The 17,935-nt window shown below is 47.8% G+C and overlaps 1 protein-coding gene across 9 annotated transcripts in view; it reads right to left on the bottom strand.

Moving 5' to 3' along the window:
• Window positions 1-218: 218 nt before the first annotated feature.
• SIPA1L2 (signal induced proliferation associated 1 like 2) overlaps window positions 219-17,935 on the bottom strand; it is a 212,770-nt gene continuing 195,053 nt past the window's right edge. For 4 of the 9 annotated variants that reach the window (XM_059170444.1, XM_059170443.1, XM_059170445.1 and 1 more), the window contains 5 exons: window positions 16,156-16,287; window positions 5,535-5,588; window positions 4,845-4,968; window positions 3,634-3,715; window positions 219-1,553 (listed from right to left, as the gene is read on the bottom strand). In XM_059170444.1, coding sequence (XP_059026427.1) covers window positions 1,407-1,553; window positions 3,634-3,715; window positions 4,845-4,968; window positions 5,535-5,588; window positions 16,156-16,287 — 539 coding nt within the window. In that variant the 3' untranslated portion in view covers window positions 219-1,406. Of the gene's footprint in view, window positions 1,554-3,633; window positions 3,716-4,844; window positions 4,969-5,534; window positions 5,589-8,695; window positions 12,058-16,155; window positions 16,288-17,935 lie in introns of those variants that run through there. The other 5 variants (XM_059170447.1, XM_059170448.1, XM_059170449.1 and 2 more) reach the window with 4 other exon arrangements.

The raw sequence follows: 17,935 nt of genomic DNA, 5'->3' as shown, positions 1-17,935 counted from the left end.
CAGGAATCCTGCTGGTGAAACTCACAGAGAGGAGTGTGTGGACACAGCCGCTATGGACATGAGTTACTCTTTCCTTCGAACGAGTCTGCGATTCGGTAAGAAGGTGGCAAAGCAGGAGTCAGGATTGAGACACTAAATGACCCCAAACGCGCTCTCATACACTCTGGTTACTGACACAGAAATGCTACAGATTTACATTCACCTGACAACACCGTGACTGATGTGGCCTCTTTTGAACATTTATTAAAAAAGCAAAATGTATGTTCATCTCAAATAGAACAGTTAAAAATGGTAAAGCAATACAAAGGACTTGTTACTAGCAGCATCCAGTTGTTAGAATTTCCCGCCCTGCTTCTGCTCTGTTAGGGGCAACCTCGGCTGTCCAAAGCTTGCTGCTGCCTACACCTCCCTCCTCGTAGCGCGGGTCAAACCAAAGTTTATAAAATTAACAATTTAAGGTTAAATAAGCTTAAATAAGGGCGTTAAATACAAGACACTTCCTCAGAGCTTCTGTACAAAGATAAACAAATTTGGCATTGTATACATGGGATTCTGCTGGCTCCCTGCCAATGGGAGGTTCTAGGAGGTTCTAGGATGTAAGCAGGCGTGCGCTACTCTCAGCAGAGCGTTAACTATACACAGTGAACTAAGAGTCGAAGGACTGCTTACTGAGCCATATACAAGGCATATGTATCTTTTTTTTTTCTTAAAACTCAGAACACTTTTAATATTCAGGCACCATTTGCTCCTGCAAATAAATAAGTCTCTAAACGAACTGCATTCAAACTAGTGTTAAAGACATCAGTGTTTCGTTTTAATTTTCCCCACACGGCTTCTCCAGCTAGTTCCTATGTCTCTTTCTTATTGCTATGATAATGTGGCTGAGAAATAAAACTACTGTACATCCAAAAAAATAGAGCACCTTTAACATTAAAGTATATGTCTGACTATCCGTCTCCGGGTTTATCTTACAATACTAAAGCCCCGACTGTGGGTCAGTTGCTTTCACCATGGCTACCGGGTCACCTGATGCGCGGGACGCGGAGCCCCGCTCTCTCCCGTCTCGAGGGACGCCCGCGCCAGAGCACCGGGGCCCTGGAGTCCCACTCAGAGGCCCCAACCCACGCCGGGGCTTACATTCATCTCGACACCGGGAGTTACATTCACGCGCACACGGCCTCGCTGTCCCCGCTGTGGTCACCACATGGCTTCCAGAACGAAGGGCCTCCCTACCCTGCGGGGGTGGATGGTGCTGGACGGGGTGGGACGGCAAAGACAGGTACGACTGGCGGCAAGCACACGGAGAAACCACGCGTAGAAGAGTTCCCGGGAGCGAGGGGCAGGGGGGCGCGGGGCGTCCCCCCGAGGCCCATCCCCATCGCCACCCCCGGCGGGCCAGGGCCGGGTTACGATTTTTTGTCGATGGTGTTGAAGAACCACTCGGTGAACTTGCGCAGCTGCGCGGTGGCCGTCTGCGACTCCTCCTGCAGCCGCCGGTTGTCCTGGCGCAGGTGCTGCACTTCGGCCTGGAGCACAGCCTTGTCCTGCTTCTCCTGGGGGGAGTACACACAGACGGTGTCACGCGCGAGCTGGCCGTCCCCTCCCCCGGCGGGGCTCGGAGCACCCCCTGCGCCCGCGGCCTCTGCAAGACCCCTCTGCCCCTTTTGCTGTGACCCGCGGAACTGGGACTCCGCCATGAAAGCCTTTGAAACGGTCAACCTCGTGCCTGAAACTCCCTTCATCCTCACACCTCCAGATGAAACCCCGCTCTCCCCGGAGGACACTGTTTTCCCGGCTGCTCGCTAAGGGGAGAGAGAGGTCCACCTGTTGCGGGAAGACGTGGGGCCTGGCATACAGCAAACAGCTTATCCCTCCGTGCCTGGGGTGGGGGAGGGGGTCTTCCCGAAAACTTCAGCTTCTCTGACAAGTGGGGCATCAGGTTACAGGGCCTGCCGCCCCTGCTCACCGCAATTATCTACTCTTGTCTCCATTCCCTCCCATCACTAATGGAAGGTTCTAGAATGTGGTTTGCTTTTCTTCTCTCCCCTACCACATGTCATGTTTGTTGATGATTCCAAATCCAATCCAGTCTCTCCACCACTTCCTCCCTGTGATCCGGAAACCCACCCCTCCTCAAGCCCTTTCCCCTGGCCACACCCTGTACCTTGCCATTACCCATAAACCACATACCTTGCTCCTGCTTCAGCCTCCCACGTCCTGACCACCACCTTTTACCCTTTTAGAATCATCTCTCCAGTATCTACTCCTCCAGTAATTATGTAATGCACCAGTCTTACCTTATTTTTGCTGTCCGCTGCCATGACAGCATGTCTCCTCACCCAGCTTATACTCTAGGTCCCTCAGTTTAATCCCATCCTACAGACACCCCAGGGGTTTTGTCTCTTTATCTCTCTCCTTGTCTTGATTTCCTGTCTCAACTCTTATATATTCAACTCTTTAACTACCCTACACCTACAGTTGGAGGCAAGGGGATGTCCTGGTTTGCTTGGGACATTTCCGGTTCTAGCTCTGTAGATTCTGTATCCTGGAGCCGCCCCACTGCAGGCAAACTATGACAGGTGGCCATCCAAGTGGGTGAGAGACACCTAACTCCGCCAACAGATGGTCGCTTTAACCGAGGCTGCAAATTCAGGTGTACCTTCAGCCTTGCTTGGCAAATCCTATCAAGCATTACCCCGTGCACTTACACTACTCCATACCTTACCCTCTGACCGCAAGTCCCTCCTTCTCCTTCCCCCCACCACTCACTCTCAGCTCATGACTGGGAAAAAGAAACCATCAGAGGGGAGCCCTGTCAACCTATCTCTGACTATATGTGTGTGACCTATGTATGCATGGGAATGTGTTTGCACACACACACCCACAGTGCTTTACCTACAAACTTCCCCCACTCCGAATCAAGGCCAGCCCCCGCCTTGTGCACTAGGTCAGGGCATCACCCCCCGGCTCTTCCCCCTGCCATTTTCTCCTTCGCAACTGGATCATTCCACCAGCGTTGACACCGGCTGTAATTTCTCCTTTCTTCAACAAACACAGCAGTGACAAAACACTTCCTCAGACATCTCCCCGCTGCCCTTCCACTGTCACACTCTGTTCCATTCCCATGGACAGCACAAGGCTATACAGTGCGGGGCTGATGATACAACAAGGGCTCAGCAAATTAACTTCTGTGGGGACCGGCCACACACACCTGGACATGCAGGGCAGAAGTTGTGAGGGTCAGGTAGCTGACTCCATGGGAATACAACAGCTCAGGGAAAACAGGCTTTCCGGTAGCAACTAACTCCTCTCAGGTCAGCTCCTGAATTGTTGGTACAACTGATCACTCACTGAACCAAAAAACACTTGCCTGTGTGTTTCTACCTTGCTCTGAAGACTGGCGGCCCAGAGGGGTCACCTTGTGCAGTCCTATTTCCTGCAATTCTTGGGTCCCCTTAGAGTGAAAAAATATAAGCTACAGGCTAGAAACGAGAATTAGACCTTAGGGGTCTCTGTTTGGCTTTGACTAGGGTGGTAATCTTTCCTGAGCATCTTCATTTTTATTTCTACTGGTTGGAAGGGGGTGATTGTGCAGGACAGACTTCCGATGGTGGCTCGCGACAGGTCCCTCACCTTCCGAAGGTCCGTCTGCAGCTGTCGGAGAATCAGCTCCAGCTGATTGACCTTCCCCGTCAGTGTGGATGGAGACCGCTCCCTAGCGAAGAGGGGTGGGGTCAGAAGGACTCAAGGTCATCCAAGTACAGAAGCACACTCCATATTTTGTTGGTAAAGTTTTCACTCAAAGAATCTGCTTAGAGCCCAGTGAAGAAATAAATAATATTATGTCAGATTTGGAAAGGGAACTTATTGCTGTTTTGGTAGAAAATCCCTTCTGCGTCTCTGTTGATTTAAAAAGAGATTCAGGGGGTGCCTGGGTGGCTCTGTTGTTAGGCGTCTGCCTTCGGTTCGGGTCATGATCCCAGGGTCCTGGGATGGAGCCCCGAATCAGGCTCCCTCCTCGGCGGAAAGCCTGCTTCTCCTCTCCTACTCCCCCTGCTTGTGTTCCCTCTCTTGCTGTCTCTCTCTCTCTCTAATATTTTTAAAAAAGGGATTCAGAACCTGCAGGCATGTATGTTGGTAACAAACACAGAAGATAGATTATCTAAATCAGTTTAGTCAACTGAGATTAGGTAGACCACTGAGGTCCTGGGAATCAAATAGAGATTCGATTTCCCCAATTTGTTTTTCTCTGTCAAGAAAATATCATAAATGTCATTACCAAGATGAGTGGGCCAGTTAAGGGTCACACGAGTTCATATAAAAGTTGGAATTAGGTAAAGAATATAGACCCCGTGGGCGATAAACATGCCAAGAATATAGGGCAACGAGATGGTTCTTCTGGGTGAGGCCAGCGTCAAGGACCAGGCTGCTGGGGGGAGCTGTGCCCTTGGCAGGCCTGCACGTGCCGCCTGGCAGCAGGAGACCTATCAGCAAAGTCCCTGTCTGTTGGGGGCTGTGGCAGCAATTACCGGCAGATGCAGAGCCAGGCCCCCTCCTTCCCTCCCTCTGTCAGACAGCCTTGTCGCCATGGGCACGGGGTGACATGTCTTGGCAGGCAGGGACCGCCCACAGCAGAGCACTTCTGCTGCCAAGTGCCGCCCACCCCAGCAGGGTGGGAAGCAGGGGCAGCCCCATGCAGTCCCGTATCTGGATCCTGAAGGCCCTGGGGAGTGCAGCTGGAAATGATCTCCTGGTGGCCTGTGGCTTTGCTGAACCTGCTACTCAGGGGGCCTGGGGAGAGGAGTAGGGCAGGGGTGTGGGGGGCTCCCCAGGGACTCACATACCCAGTCGTGTCCATGAACTCTTTGCCACTGCCTGGGTCTACACATAGAGGAGGCTCCTGCGCGCCTTCCAGGTCCTCCCCGTGCTGCATATCGGTCAGGGTGCAGAAGGATGCCACTCTCTGGTCTGGGGTGGGGTGGACACACACATGAAGAAAGTTTAGTATTAGCCACAAGGACATGTTTGTGGAAGCGAATCTAGTTGCTGACCTCAGACACCCCGCCCACCCCCCCATCAGTGACTGCCCTGTTTTAAACAAAACAAAGAAAAAACGAACTCAGGCAAGCTTCTGGCAATCAGAAAGCATCAGGATTGGCTGTCCTCGGGGGCTATATGGCATGCGCACATCACAGCCCCGGGGACGATTAGCAGATCCTGGATTTGCTAGCCAATTTGCTTTCTTCCTTCCATATCCCAAGAAATGCCAAAGCTGCCGGCCGGGTGCGAAATCATGGCGTCGCAGGATGACAGGGCTGCTTAACAGGACCGAGGGGACGGCCCCCTCCTCCTCCAGCGGGCCCCAAACCTGGGTGGGTGGTGGGGAGCATCCTGGAGACACAGCAGCCAGGACCCACGTCCCCTGTGCGTGCCAACCCTCCGAGCTCAGGGAACCATGCAAACGTGCAGACACGGGACATCAAAAGAAAAGGTTACAGCACATCCAGAGCCCGTGGTCAGCCCCGGACAATCACCTAGATAGGACGTGTGGTGACAGAGCAGCCCAAGTTCTTCATCTGAGTCAAGACCTGAAATAAGATTTAGAATTTCCTATGAACAGTGGTACCTCGATGCACCTGGAAGCCTCAGCGGCCCAGACAAGACTCAGATAGTGGGGTCCTGGAAGAGCCTACGTGCACGCGTACGTGTCCTGCTGCATGCGGTGTGACCCTCGACAGCCAGCAACACGTGATGCTGAGCAATGTGGTTCCACGGTGCATGTGTCGTGGTCCCTGATGGATGCACATGCTTGTAAACGATGAAGAGGAACACAGGCGAGGTCAACTGTCAGAACCCCTGACCATTTGGGGCTCGCTTAAATGACCCGCGCCGTGAACGTGAACCTGGTGGTGAGCGAGCTGGGCCACAGACTCTTACTAGAAACGGCAGTGGTAGCAGTGGACGGCACAACTACCCACCCTTCTCCCAGCACCGGACCATTTCTAGTCTTGGCACCCGCACCTTCACATTCAGCGTTTCCCGAGCTAGGCAGGAAAGGGAATGGGATATTCTTTGAAACAGGCACCAGCCTGGCCCAGCTCTGCGGGCTGAACACGGACCCAAGAGCATTGGTCCAGAAATGCCCAGTGGTATGCAGAAAATCAGTCCCGCGTTTGAACAACGTGGAGGCGAGAACCGGGAATCTATACCTAATTATCCACCTCTCCTGAACCCTGGTGTCGCTTTCCTGGGTGCCCGAGCACACATGTGCATCTATAGTCAGAATGCGAGGGCGAGAGCAGGTGGATTAGTGCTGCGGTGTCTTTTTCATATGATTTGATTAATGGCTGAGAAATTGCACTCGGGTCCCAGTCAGGGGTGCTCTGTTCTTAATTTATCCCACTCCGTCTCCCTCTGGCTGCTGAACTGGTCTCCTAATGAGGCTACCTGCTTGTCTGGTTGACGGAGGGTCTTGCACTTCCTGTTAATCAGAAGGAATGGTGGAGGCTTCCAGGGCGCATGGAGGAAAGTGAGCTACAATGCCACGGGCACGGCGCTGGGAGCTCCCACCAGGGGCCCGGACCCTCCTGGCAGTGGCGCTGAGAGCCTTATGGGACGACAGGGCGTTCTCCAGCCTCACAGCCCGCTTTCCTAGATCAGATTTCCCCTGTGACAGGGACAAAGATGCCCTTCAACGAATATGTCTATAAGGCTTTAAGGATGTCTTCTATACCGCAAACCTACAAGATGACGGGACATTCTGGAACCATGCGTTCCTGAGAGAGGATCACGTTCCCAGTTTGGTTCTGACTTGTAGGATTTGTGCATATGAGGAAAGAATTTGTAAATTAAGACTAACAGCACAATCTGGGAACTGCCTACTTCTACACATGACAGGATGGGAATGGCAGACGTGGGGGCAGGCGTGATGGGGCACAGTGGCCGGGGCCAAGCAGCTGCAGGGGTGAGGCAGGGAGGGTCTGGGGTTTCCATGACATCCAAGATAACCCTCTGTTTTGTGAGGATCTTGAATAACACTTCACACTTAAAAAAAAAAAAAAAATCAGCGGCGGATAGATTTTTTTTCTACAGTAAATTTACTGACAAAAAAGGAATGTCAAAAAAGATAAAGGATTTAGTTTCCTTACTCTTTTAAAGAGTTCCATGGACTCGTCCAGATTTTATGCAATTCAGTGATAATTTGGTGAGTTTCCATCTTTCTTAATACACTTGAGTCTGACGGTCCAGCTAGACTATCCGGATAAAAATGTCTTCGCTTGCTCTATTCATTTTTACCTTAATTGATTGAAATATCCACATATTTGATAGAAAAAGAATTTGCTGCTGGCAGTCCCTCGAGCATTCCTCTGGGAGGAACAAGGTCCTGCTGGTCAGGAGGCAAGAAGCCAGAAGGGGTGTTTTGCCAGCAATGTCATTCCACAAAGAGGACTTCACTTTGGATCTAAAAAGCTGGGAAGCTGAAATCCCAACAGAACGCTGCTTGGTTGAGTCCAGACTCTTAAGTGCTCTGTAAAACAGAGAACCTCAGTGCCAGAACCTTAGTTTGCAGTGGACGCTTTCTTCTTCCTGGGCTTATTTCTGTGAGGATGAATATTCAGTAAGCTGGTAGTTACAGACATTGAACCCAGCGGCACAGACGAAACCGTAAGACAGGCAGAGGGGTGTGACCTTCATGAAAATGGTGGCTGCGGCAGAGATGATCCCCCACAATCTACACAGATAGCCGTTAGTCCTTCTTCCCATTCTTCTGTGCAGGAACATTGGACTCGGGGGGAGGGGGACATCTGGCATGGGGTACACACAGAACCCTCCACCCCTTTAGGCCACCTTGGAAAAACCTTATTTCAATGCAATTTCTGGTTGGTGCGTTTGGCACCACGCCAGAGGATGAAAGGCCAACAAGATATTCCACACCAATCTAGAGCCGACTTGGCGAGCAGGAAGGCCGAGCCTGCATCGGGGGAAGAGGGCACTGATGGATTAGTCATGTCTGCCAAGGGCGTGGATTAGGTGAATGGTATGTGCGCTGGATACAGGCCAGCTGCAGGGCCAAGCTGGCATCAGCGGGGAGGAGGGCTCTGAAGGATTAGTCATGTCTGCTGAGGGCGTGGACTAGGAGAAGGGTATGTGCGCTGGATACAGGCCACGCACGCCATCCAAGCACGAGGCCCTGTCCAACTGAGCCCGTGCCCATAAACAGAGCTCTTCCAACGTGGCTCTGCTATCACTACAAATGACAGAGACACTAGGGCTTTGTAGCTACATGGAGCAAATTCAAGGTGCTGATACCGAGTGCCATGCTTATCAGATCTCGGCAAGCTGACTTCTGGCAACCAGGAAAGGGGAAAAAGAAAAAAAAAGGCTATACTGCACTTTAGACATAAATGATTTGGCTTAAACATTTTGCAGCCTGTACATCAATGCTGCAAGATAACAGTCTTGAGTCTGCCTCTCAGTAACGAGCAAAGAGAAGTGCCGGGATCATGCCTCATTTGAGATACAGCTACTGTTGCAGGCCCGAGACAAAATTTCCGTACTTTTGAGATCATTTAAGTCAATTTACTATATTAAATTAACTTAGCATTTTTCATCTTAATAGCACTTTTCTGTTTTATTTTAAAACCAATTATGTCACTTTGTTTATGCCTGTACACACACACGTGCACGCACACACAAACACACACACACACACAAGCTCTGTCCGTGTTCAAGGACCAGTAACTTCAACCATTTTATCAAGGTTGAGCTCCTGCTTCACAACTGTAAACAGGGCTCTTTGTAAAAAATGTGGCTTATTAGTCTCTGTTTAAAAACCAAGGGCATATGGAGCATAATAGATTGAAAATATAAACTTGTACTTTCTTGCGAAATACGTTTCCGCGGACTATTTCACTCCCACAGTGGGGCCTGATAATCGAGCTTTGACTCTGCACTTATCCTGTGCACAGACACTTGGGACACGCACACCTCCGTGTGCCCGTGGGAAGACGGCAGCTGTCACCACCAACCTGGGGCTGGAATCCAGAGGAGAGGAGAAGGTGGCCTGTTGTTGGCTGTGGGATGCGGCAACCCAGACTCTCCCCTCATTCATTTGTAATTTAACCTTTTAAAGCCCGTTTGCATTTAAAACTTTATGTTCAAGGACCCACTGCCTACCTGAGATGTTTTGATACATGAGCCCTTTTGAGGAAACTCCACTTGCTTTCCCCTGCTTCACCGCTGGACCCACAGCCAGCTTTTCCAATTGGGTTTGTTCCCTGCCCATCCTGGAGGGGGATGGGCTCTATCCTATGCATCCCTTGGCACGCACACACCTTTCAGTATTCCACCTAATAAAGGGAATGGGGCTGGCCAGGCCGATAAGCGATGATTACTATCTCACATAGATCACTAAAGAGTTCTCACGCACGAAGGGTCACAGCTCACCCCCAAGAAACAAAAGGGCTGCACACAACAAGACACACTTGAACTGTGACTCTGCCCATTTTTTGAACTTAACTGTTACAGGAGAGCAGAATCTGGGTCACAGACCCGTCCCTCTCCTCGACTTAATCTTCTCCCTCACAGGCCTATGGAGGAGACGCCTGTGTTCTGACACTTGGTCGGATGCGCAGAGTTTGGTTATCTGCCCATCTCCAGTGAACAGATTTCTGGTCAAGGGTGGGTCCCCCTCTTGGCTCTACTTGCATACGGTCGTACTGTACAAGGAGAGAGATCGTTTTATCTCTACGATGATGCCAGCTGTGACAACTCCTCAATGCTTCCCAGAGCGTGGGGCCATTTCTCATCTTCCCGAGGTGTGAGCTGCTAGCTCATTATCATTTTGAATTTACATGTGTGATGGAACATTTTTCAAATACTTATTTTGTGATTCTGCTTTTGTGGATTGTGCGTCCATATGCCTTCACGGGTTTTCTTTTTTTTAATCAGGGATTTGGTGTTTTTTACTGGGTAAGCCCTTCCACGCACTTGGGATGGCCTGGTTTTACCCATCACGTTTACTACAAATCCTCCCCCACATTCCCCTGTTTATCTAAATGTTCTCTTTCAAGTTCATAAAAATGTAAGTGTTTAAATACTTTTATCTGTCCACATTATATTTCGTATGTTTACTCATTACCCAATAATGAAAGCATTACCTTGCTTCCAAGATGGTAATCCTATTTTGCTGTTTCTACAATTGACTTTTCTAAATCCTAAATCCAAGTGGCATATATAAATTCCTTTCCCATTTAATTCTAAATTTTATTCAGATTTTTGGTCTGGGCTCTTCCTCTTTCTCTAAAAGGATTAATTTCTATTTTTTGAATCACTACTATGTTGTTTAATTATTATTGATGTACAGTAGACTTTTTTTTGGTGGGCTACCTTTCATCTCTTTCCCACAGGATGCAGTTAAGCTCTCTAATATATCCTTTAGATATCTGAATTGAAACTGTATGAAATCTACAAACTCATTCAGGAAATTCATTGATTTGGCATCTTTATTACAGGTTTCCTACCCATTCTTATCTTTACAGATATTAGGGCTTTTCACTTACTGAAATGTCTTTTGGTTTTTTGGATTGTAACTGTAAGGATGGCTTAATTTCCAAAGAATGGATAATCTGATCTTGCAGATACAGCTAAATGCCCTTTGCTACTGTTCTGGTGGGAGACTGTCCACAAACATGGTTACATGTCCATGGCAGCCGTTACACCAAGATGCGGAGCCTAACTCCCACCTCTGGTATGTGGGCTAGACTTCAGCATGTGGGGGTATCATCATGTTCTGAGTCTTCCAAGATGAGGAGGCCCTAAGACATCATGCAGCTTCTGCTTTTGCTCTCCTGATTGCCCTGATTCACACGTGAAGAAGTAAAATCGCCCTGCAGGAGAGAGGTTCAGCCAGAGCCCAGTGGGACATATGAGTGAAGTCCCCAGTTCCAGGTGAGCACCAGCTGAATACAGCTGCTGGAGCGACTCCAGCTGAAACCACAGGGAACAGAAGAACCACCCAACCGAACCTAACCAACCCACAGAATCATGAGACATAAATGATCCCAAGACATTCTTGTTTCCAGTAATAAATGTTGGGGTTGTTGTTTTTATACTGAAATAGATAACTGAAAAAAAAACCAACAATGTTTTGAAACAAGGCTTAAAAAATATGAAGAAGATTTTAAAGTATCTCACCTAGTTACTTTGTTTTATAATCTTGGATAATTCCTTTCTTCAAGTTCTATTTTATTTTTTTAGTTCAAGTGTGATGAACATACAGTGTTATGTTAGTTTCAGGTATATAATATAATAGTTCAACATTTCTATACATTTTTCAGGGCTCATGAACACAAGTGTCCTCTTGATCTGAATAATATTTTACCTTTCATATTTTCTAGATACAGAGGCATATGTACAAATATTTTTTTTTAATTTCAAAATTTATTCCTTTCTTCTTTGCATTGTTGGTATAAATGTCCAGTACTTCACTACAGAATGAAAGGACATGATCTCAAAGAAGACCCTCTTTAGCTTCTTCACAGCAGGTATTTTCTGATAAACCATTTTCCATTAAGATTATATAACTACTTGGAATGAAGTATATCTTTTTTGTTATGTTTTAAAGGAATCTCTCAAATCTTAATTTTTATTAGAAATAGGTCCTAATTCTATTAGATATACCCTTTTTAGGAAATTGATATGATAACTTTTAATTATTTCATCTACTATAACTTTTTATAATTAGAAGTTTTTCTTTTATTAAACTGGCTAAACTCTCACCAATAACAATGGATAATCTTTTCAATTTCCTCCTGAATTTCATCTAAGCTTAACATCATGATTAATGACTGAGATTGTCTTAGGATTTTTCTTATCTTGTGTCTATCAGGAAAGAATCCTCTGAGGATGGACGGGTAGCTCAGTCGGTTAAGTGTCTGCTTTCAGCTCAGGTCATGATCTCAGGGTCCTGGGATCGAGCTCCACATTGGCCTCCCTGCTCAGTGGGGAGCCTGCTTCTCCCTCTCCTATGGCTCCTGCTTGTGTTCTCTCATAGATCTGTGTCAAATAAATAAAAGAAAAAAACTTAAAAAAAACTTAAAACTTAAAAAAAAAAAAAAAAGGAAAGAATCCACTCAAGCATTTATTGGCTGCTTCTGAATTTCAAGAAAAATGTATACAGGGACATCGTTATTCTCTGAAGCTTTGAAAGCAATGAATTCTAAGTATATTAAGTTTCAGGTGACATTTGGGATTTGGGGATACTTTTAAATAACTTTTCAATACCCTGCATATTTGGGCCATTGAGAGATTCTTATGCTCCATCCCATTTTCCTGCAAGAAATAGCCAAATATTGTATCCATTTTATTTCTTATTTCATTCCTTAATTTTTTTGTTTCTCTTATGTGTTGGCAATTGCTAATCTCTTTTCTCATTTCGAAACTTGTTCATTTGTATTTTCCAATTTTAATCAAATTTATATTGCTTTAACAACGTTCTAAGAAAAAGTAATCATTGGTTTTATTTATAAATTGCACTGAAAATTCACTTCCCAGTTCTATTTGATTTCCTCCCTTTTTGTTTGCTTTCATAGCTTTTATAGAACCTTTTAAAGTATAGTTAAGTTGCTTAATTTTTATGTTTTTTTTTCCATCTAAATAAATGTTTCTGAAAACAGTACATTTTTGTTTAAGAACTACTCTCTGGCTGCAGTCCAAAGATTTTAATAGGTAACATCTTTTTATCATCACTTACAAAAAAAGAAAAAAAATGCCCTCGTATTCCCAAATGTGGTCTAGAATAGTTACATTAAGAGTTCCAAATGCTGAGAATTTTTTGTTTTTCTTCTACTTTTCTTATTTAATTCTATTTTCATTGCCTTGTGGTCAGAAATGTATGGAAATGCTCCTGTCTTTGGAGAAGTCTCACTCACAGTAACAGAGTATCTGCTACGTTCTGCGGACCAACAGGGTTTGGATATATTTAAACAACTCTGACTGGGCAGATTAGTGTGGTGATCTTGTTCTGTTTTTTTTTTTTTTTTTTTTTTTTTTAAGATTTTATTTATTTATCTGAGAGAGCAAGAGAGTGAGCAAAAAAGTACAAGTAGGGGGAGTTGTAGAGGGAGAGGGAGAAGCAGAGCAGGGAGGCCAACATGAGGTTCCATCCTGGGACCCTGGGATCATGACCTGAGCTTGAAGGTAGACGCTTGACTGACTGAGCACCCCCCCAGGCTCCCTGGCACTGCTCTATTCTTGAATGGTAGGAACAAAATATCTAAATTCTTACACTCCCATATCCAGTGTCAATTCTGGCTCTTAAACAAAGGTAAATACATCACATGCCAAGGTGAGGGACATAAACAGATCAACGGGGAGGAGGCATACCTGCTTGGGTGAATCCCACTGATGGGTTCTACGAGGGTCATGGTATCAATAGGCAGACACACTCCATTCTGGAAGGGCATTTTCAGGTGTGTTGACCCCTCACATCGGTGTCTGGGCACAGCATTGTTCCAGAGCTCTGTGAGCTCTGTCGGGCATTCTGAACTGCCTTTATTAGCTTGTAACAATTAAGCAGACACACAGGGGACTTTTATGGACTATCTTTATCATGTTTAGTCTATAGCTCAGAAATAGTTCTGGGAACTGGTACAAAAAGATCAAGTCATTGTCGGGGCAACTGGGTTATCTCAGTGAAGACATTTTTCTGTAAAGTGCTGAGGTGACTGATGATGTCCCCTCACCACCACGCCAGCTTGTGTCAGGGCGGGCCTGACACTGACACAAGGGAATCTGGGGAACAGAAGTCTGGAGCTGCAAATGCCCAACTGTGTTTTCCTAAGCGGGCTATTGTCTTGCTGCGCGGTGTGCTGCCCTGCAGAAGAGCACTGAACATTACTGTAATTTTGAAATACAATTTGTAAACGTTTGGAAACTTCACAAAGGTCAGGTAACCAAAGTCCTCTCCCCTGGCAAGCAGAATCCCATGACCTCTCTGTTTGGCTCGGGTGCCATGCCCCTGAGGCACCAGCTATCTGGTATTTCCACGCCATGCTTTTTCTCCTTTATGGGGTGCCAAGCCCCCCCTAGACTCTAACTTCAGCTCAGAACACTCTGATGAACAGGACCACAGAAGTGGAAGTTTAATACCATCAGAAGCCTTACGTTCTTTGGTAAGGGTCTTCATTTAATGGACAAGAAGACTGAATGAAGCCTGATGCGAGCAGTCAAGGACCTCCGGGGATTACTGTCAAACATTCATTGTTGGCCCAAAGTGTGGCCATTATGGTAGTTAAGGGACTTGTCCAAAGGCCCACAGCCAAGCTGTAGTGACTGTGACCAGAGTTCCCGGGTTGGGACCTCAGTCTTGACTGGGGGCGCCATTTTGCTTTCTCCACTTCCTGCTCCTGAAAAGATCCATTTCGAAGCAGTGATTTCATTCTGGAGAGGTAGACGGGAGCTAAACAAAGAGATAAATGAGTGTGTGTGTGTGGGGTGTGGATCTAGAGATAAGCTGATAAATATTGTTTTAAATCTGAAAAATGAGGATAAAATGCAAATGGACCTCCAGAGGTCAGAAACTATGCCCTGAGTTGGTACAGCTCAGGGATCCTGTGCATTTGATACCTATGCACTCTTTGGGACTAGCTCTTCTTATTGAGTTATCTCACTATGTGCTTGATAAATAAAGACAAGATAAATAAAACAACCAGCCTACTCTCGAGATACTCATCACCTAATAAGTAGACACACTCAAGTGAATAAAGCAGAATTCAGCTTGGTAAGTACAATGCAAATATTTAAGCAGTGGAGAACACTGCAGAGGACAGAAGAGATGCTCTTATCAATCTCCTGGGGGCAGTAAGACAGCACACTGTGTACAGAACATGCCAGAGAAAATGCTGTTCCCTGTTGCTTGGGTTGCTCTGGACAGAGGTAAAGATAGCACTCCTACCCCTTGGGCTAGGTTGCATCTAGGTCAGTTTGAAAGTCCAGGAAGTAATGGGCCTGCAGTTCTAGAACCATCTTCAGGTCATGTCAAGGGAACAAAGGCTGCGTCACAGAGCAGACAGGGCATACTGAGGCTTCCACATGGAATAAGTACCTTTAAGGAGGAGAACCAAGGACCCCTTACTCTGATTAAGGGAGAAGTACAAGCCTGTTTACTTTGCAGAAATTTCCTAACAGAGTCTCCCTTTCCTTATCTACTGAAGCAAACGTCCCTGGTGTCTAAATTAGCCTGTGAGTAGCTTTCACCACCCCCGCACCCCCAAAGCTTAGGACCAGAGACAATGATCCCAATTCCTGAGAGGAGAGAAGAGATGGTCTGCTCCAGTGGCCGCAGCCCTCCCCTGAGGACGGCCTCGAACATGGAACTCGACAGTCCAGTGCATAGAGATTCTCAAACACGGCCCCACTAAAACAGTCCTGCCTCTCTTGTCAGTACTGCCAGTCACCCAGGAGCGGCTGTAATCCTAGGAGAACATCAGCAAATGGCCGGTCATAATCCTAGGCCATGGGTTGCCCCCAGGCCCACAGGTAGGGTCCTGACGATGCGGGACAAGCACCTTCCTCGTTTGGGTCTGCCTTTACCTGCGCACTGGAAAAACGTATTTCCTATGGAGCAGCTTTGACCTTCTAAAATTCACGTTGGTGTGGCAGCTGGTGGGGCCCTGAGACGGGTGTCCTTCCAGCGACCAGCAGCGACCGCACAGAAAGCCGAGGTGGGAGAGCCAAGGGCTTGGGTTGCACAGATCACGCTTTATCTGCCTTTAGGACCCCCCGTGTGCGCCGGCCCTGCCAAACCAGGCCCCCTGACGGCCCTTCCCCTCCAGCTCCGCTCATCACACTCAGGAAAGAGGTGCTCTGTGTCCTTCATATTCACCTCCACATGGCAGGGAAGAAAACAGAGATCAAAGGGGAGAAGTGACTTGGCCTAGGTCATAGCTGTGGAATTCAGCTTTGGAGTCCTCTGCCCAGTACTCATGCCATGACACGGCACCGTCTCCCTAAGGAAATGTCCTTGGTCACAGCTCAAGCCTGTGTTTTCACCCACAAAGATGCACCAAGTATCCAAAATCACAACTCAAGATAATCAATACAGCCACGTTCCCCATGTTGCCACCCCAGGCCCTGGAGGCTTCGAGTCTTTACCTTCGAATGCCCGTGCCGCGTCCACGAGGTGGGACCAATCTAAGCCCGTGGCCGTGTCTGGGAGGGGCATCAGGCCAGGATCCGCACACTTGGACTTATCCGATAAGGACCCATCGGAGAACCAGAACTCATCTGAACAGAGACAAAGCCAGAGCATCAGTCGGATGGCAGTGTGGGGCATGGGCGGCCCCTCCAAGGAGCTGGGGAACTTCTTACAGCGGGTCGCCTGCCACCCATGAAAAGGGGACAGTAAGCTGCAGTCATCCAAGAGCACACGGCTGGGAAGATGGAGGTGTGCAGGGAAGCCAGGACCTACACACTCACTCAGAAGTCGGCCAGCGACACCCCGGGATGGAAGGGATTTTAGAAGGGAGCGGTTCTGACGGGACAGTGCTGAAATCTGGCAGCTTCCTTCCAGACTGGGCTTCTCTGGAGGACATCCATTCCCGTCTGACTAGCTGCAGCACTGATTCCTGCTTTCTGCAGGCATTACTTCCCTTCCAGTGCTGCAAACTTCCACCATACACACAGTGTGGTACCGTCTCCCTCTAGACTGATGGTTTAAAAGCTTCCAGAAGAACACAGTATGTACGCTGGACATCAGACAGTCAAGATGCCCTGAACATATTTATATATTTCTAATTACAAAGATGCAGGAAGACTAACTTTGCCTTCATTAGTGACGGTCTTTCCTCATGCTTGGCATGGACACGGGGGTTGGACTGCTTGGCTGACTCACGGAGCTGGTTCATCACCGGGTAAGCCAGAAACCCTCACCGTCCAGCATGGAGTTCTGCCTGTCCTCTGTCTGTACAAATGGACTTTCTAGGTTTTTCTTTTTCACCTGCCATCAAGTGACTTGGAATTTTATGTTATTGATAAAATTAGTTGTTAGAACTCACTACACATCTCAGGACCGATTTTTCAAAGACTTCAGCCCGGACTGTCTCTGACATGTCTCTTCTGAACATGCCCCAAACGCGGCATGCAACTGCCTGTGAACACATCTGCCTAATGAGACCAATCAAAATAATGACCACCTGGCTGTCTGAGCCTGCAATTAAGGAAGGGGCATAATTAACCCAGTGCACCTGTAATTTTTGTTCCCACACCCTTTGGGGTAGCTGTGAAAGCTGGCATCTGGATGGAGAATGAGCGGTGGTGTTTGACCTTGACTTTGACGGGCTCTAACGGTCTTCCACCTGCTGGACACCTTCACAGGCTGCTCTCAGCCGACCTCCACTCGATGCTGCTACACCCCTGCAACCACTCTGTTTTCAGCATTACCATGTTTAGCTGCGCGGACAGTCCATGGTCAAGGGAATCCAGTTACGGGGGTTCTGTCCACACAGCTCCTGCCACTCTCCCTTTTCACGGGCACATCTTCTTTGAAATAAGAACCATTTGTATTGTCTACCTGCACAGTCTTCGTCCAGGCCAGGGAGGAACAGGGAGCCACAGAAGCAGGAAGCTGGAGTGCGAGCCCAGAGAGCAGGAAATCCGCACTCAAGGCTGCCTACTCTCCTGGCGGGTTCTCTGGAACCCAGGGAAGCAGGAGCTGAGCAGAGCTGGGCTGAAGCCCCTCCCAGGCCTGGACCAGAAGTTTAAGGTTCAACCCCCAAGGCAGAAAGGTCTGGGAGCCCTGGGATCTTCAATCACTTGCAAATCACTTCCTTTGTCTCCAAATGCTTTGGCTGCTTTGCTTAAAGAAGGTTTTTCACTAAGAGTACAGGGATTATCTGACTAGGTAGCCCTGACCTGTGTGATAATTTCCATGTGA

This window comes from Mustela lutreola, chromosome 4, assembly GCF_030435805.1.
Source record: "Mustela lutreola isolate mMusLut2 chromosome 4, mMusLut2.pri, whole genome shotgun sequence".
Classification (NCBI taxonomy): Eukaryota; Metazoa; Chordata; class Mammalia; order Carnivora; family Mustelidae; genus Mustela; species Mustela lutreola.
The sequence above is the reverse complement of the archived record's forward strand: the minus strand, read 5'-3'. Positions and strand labels throughout refer to the sequence as shown.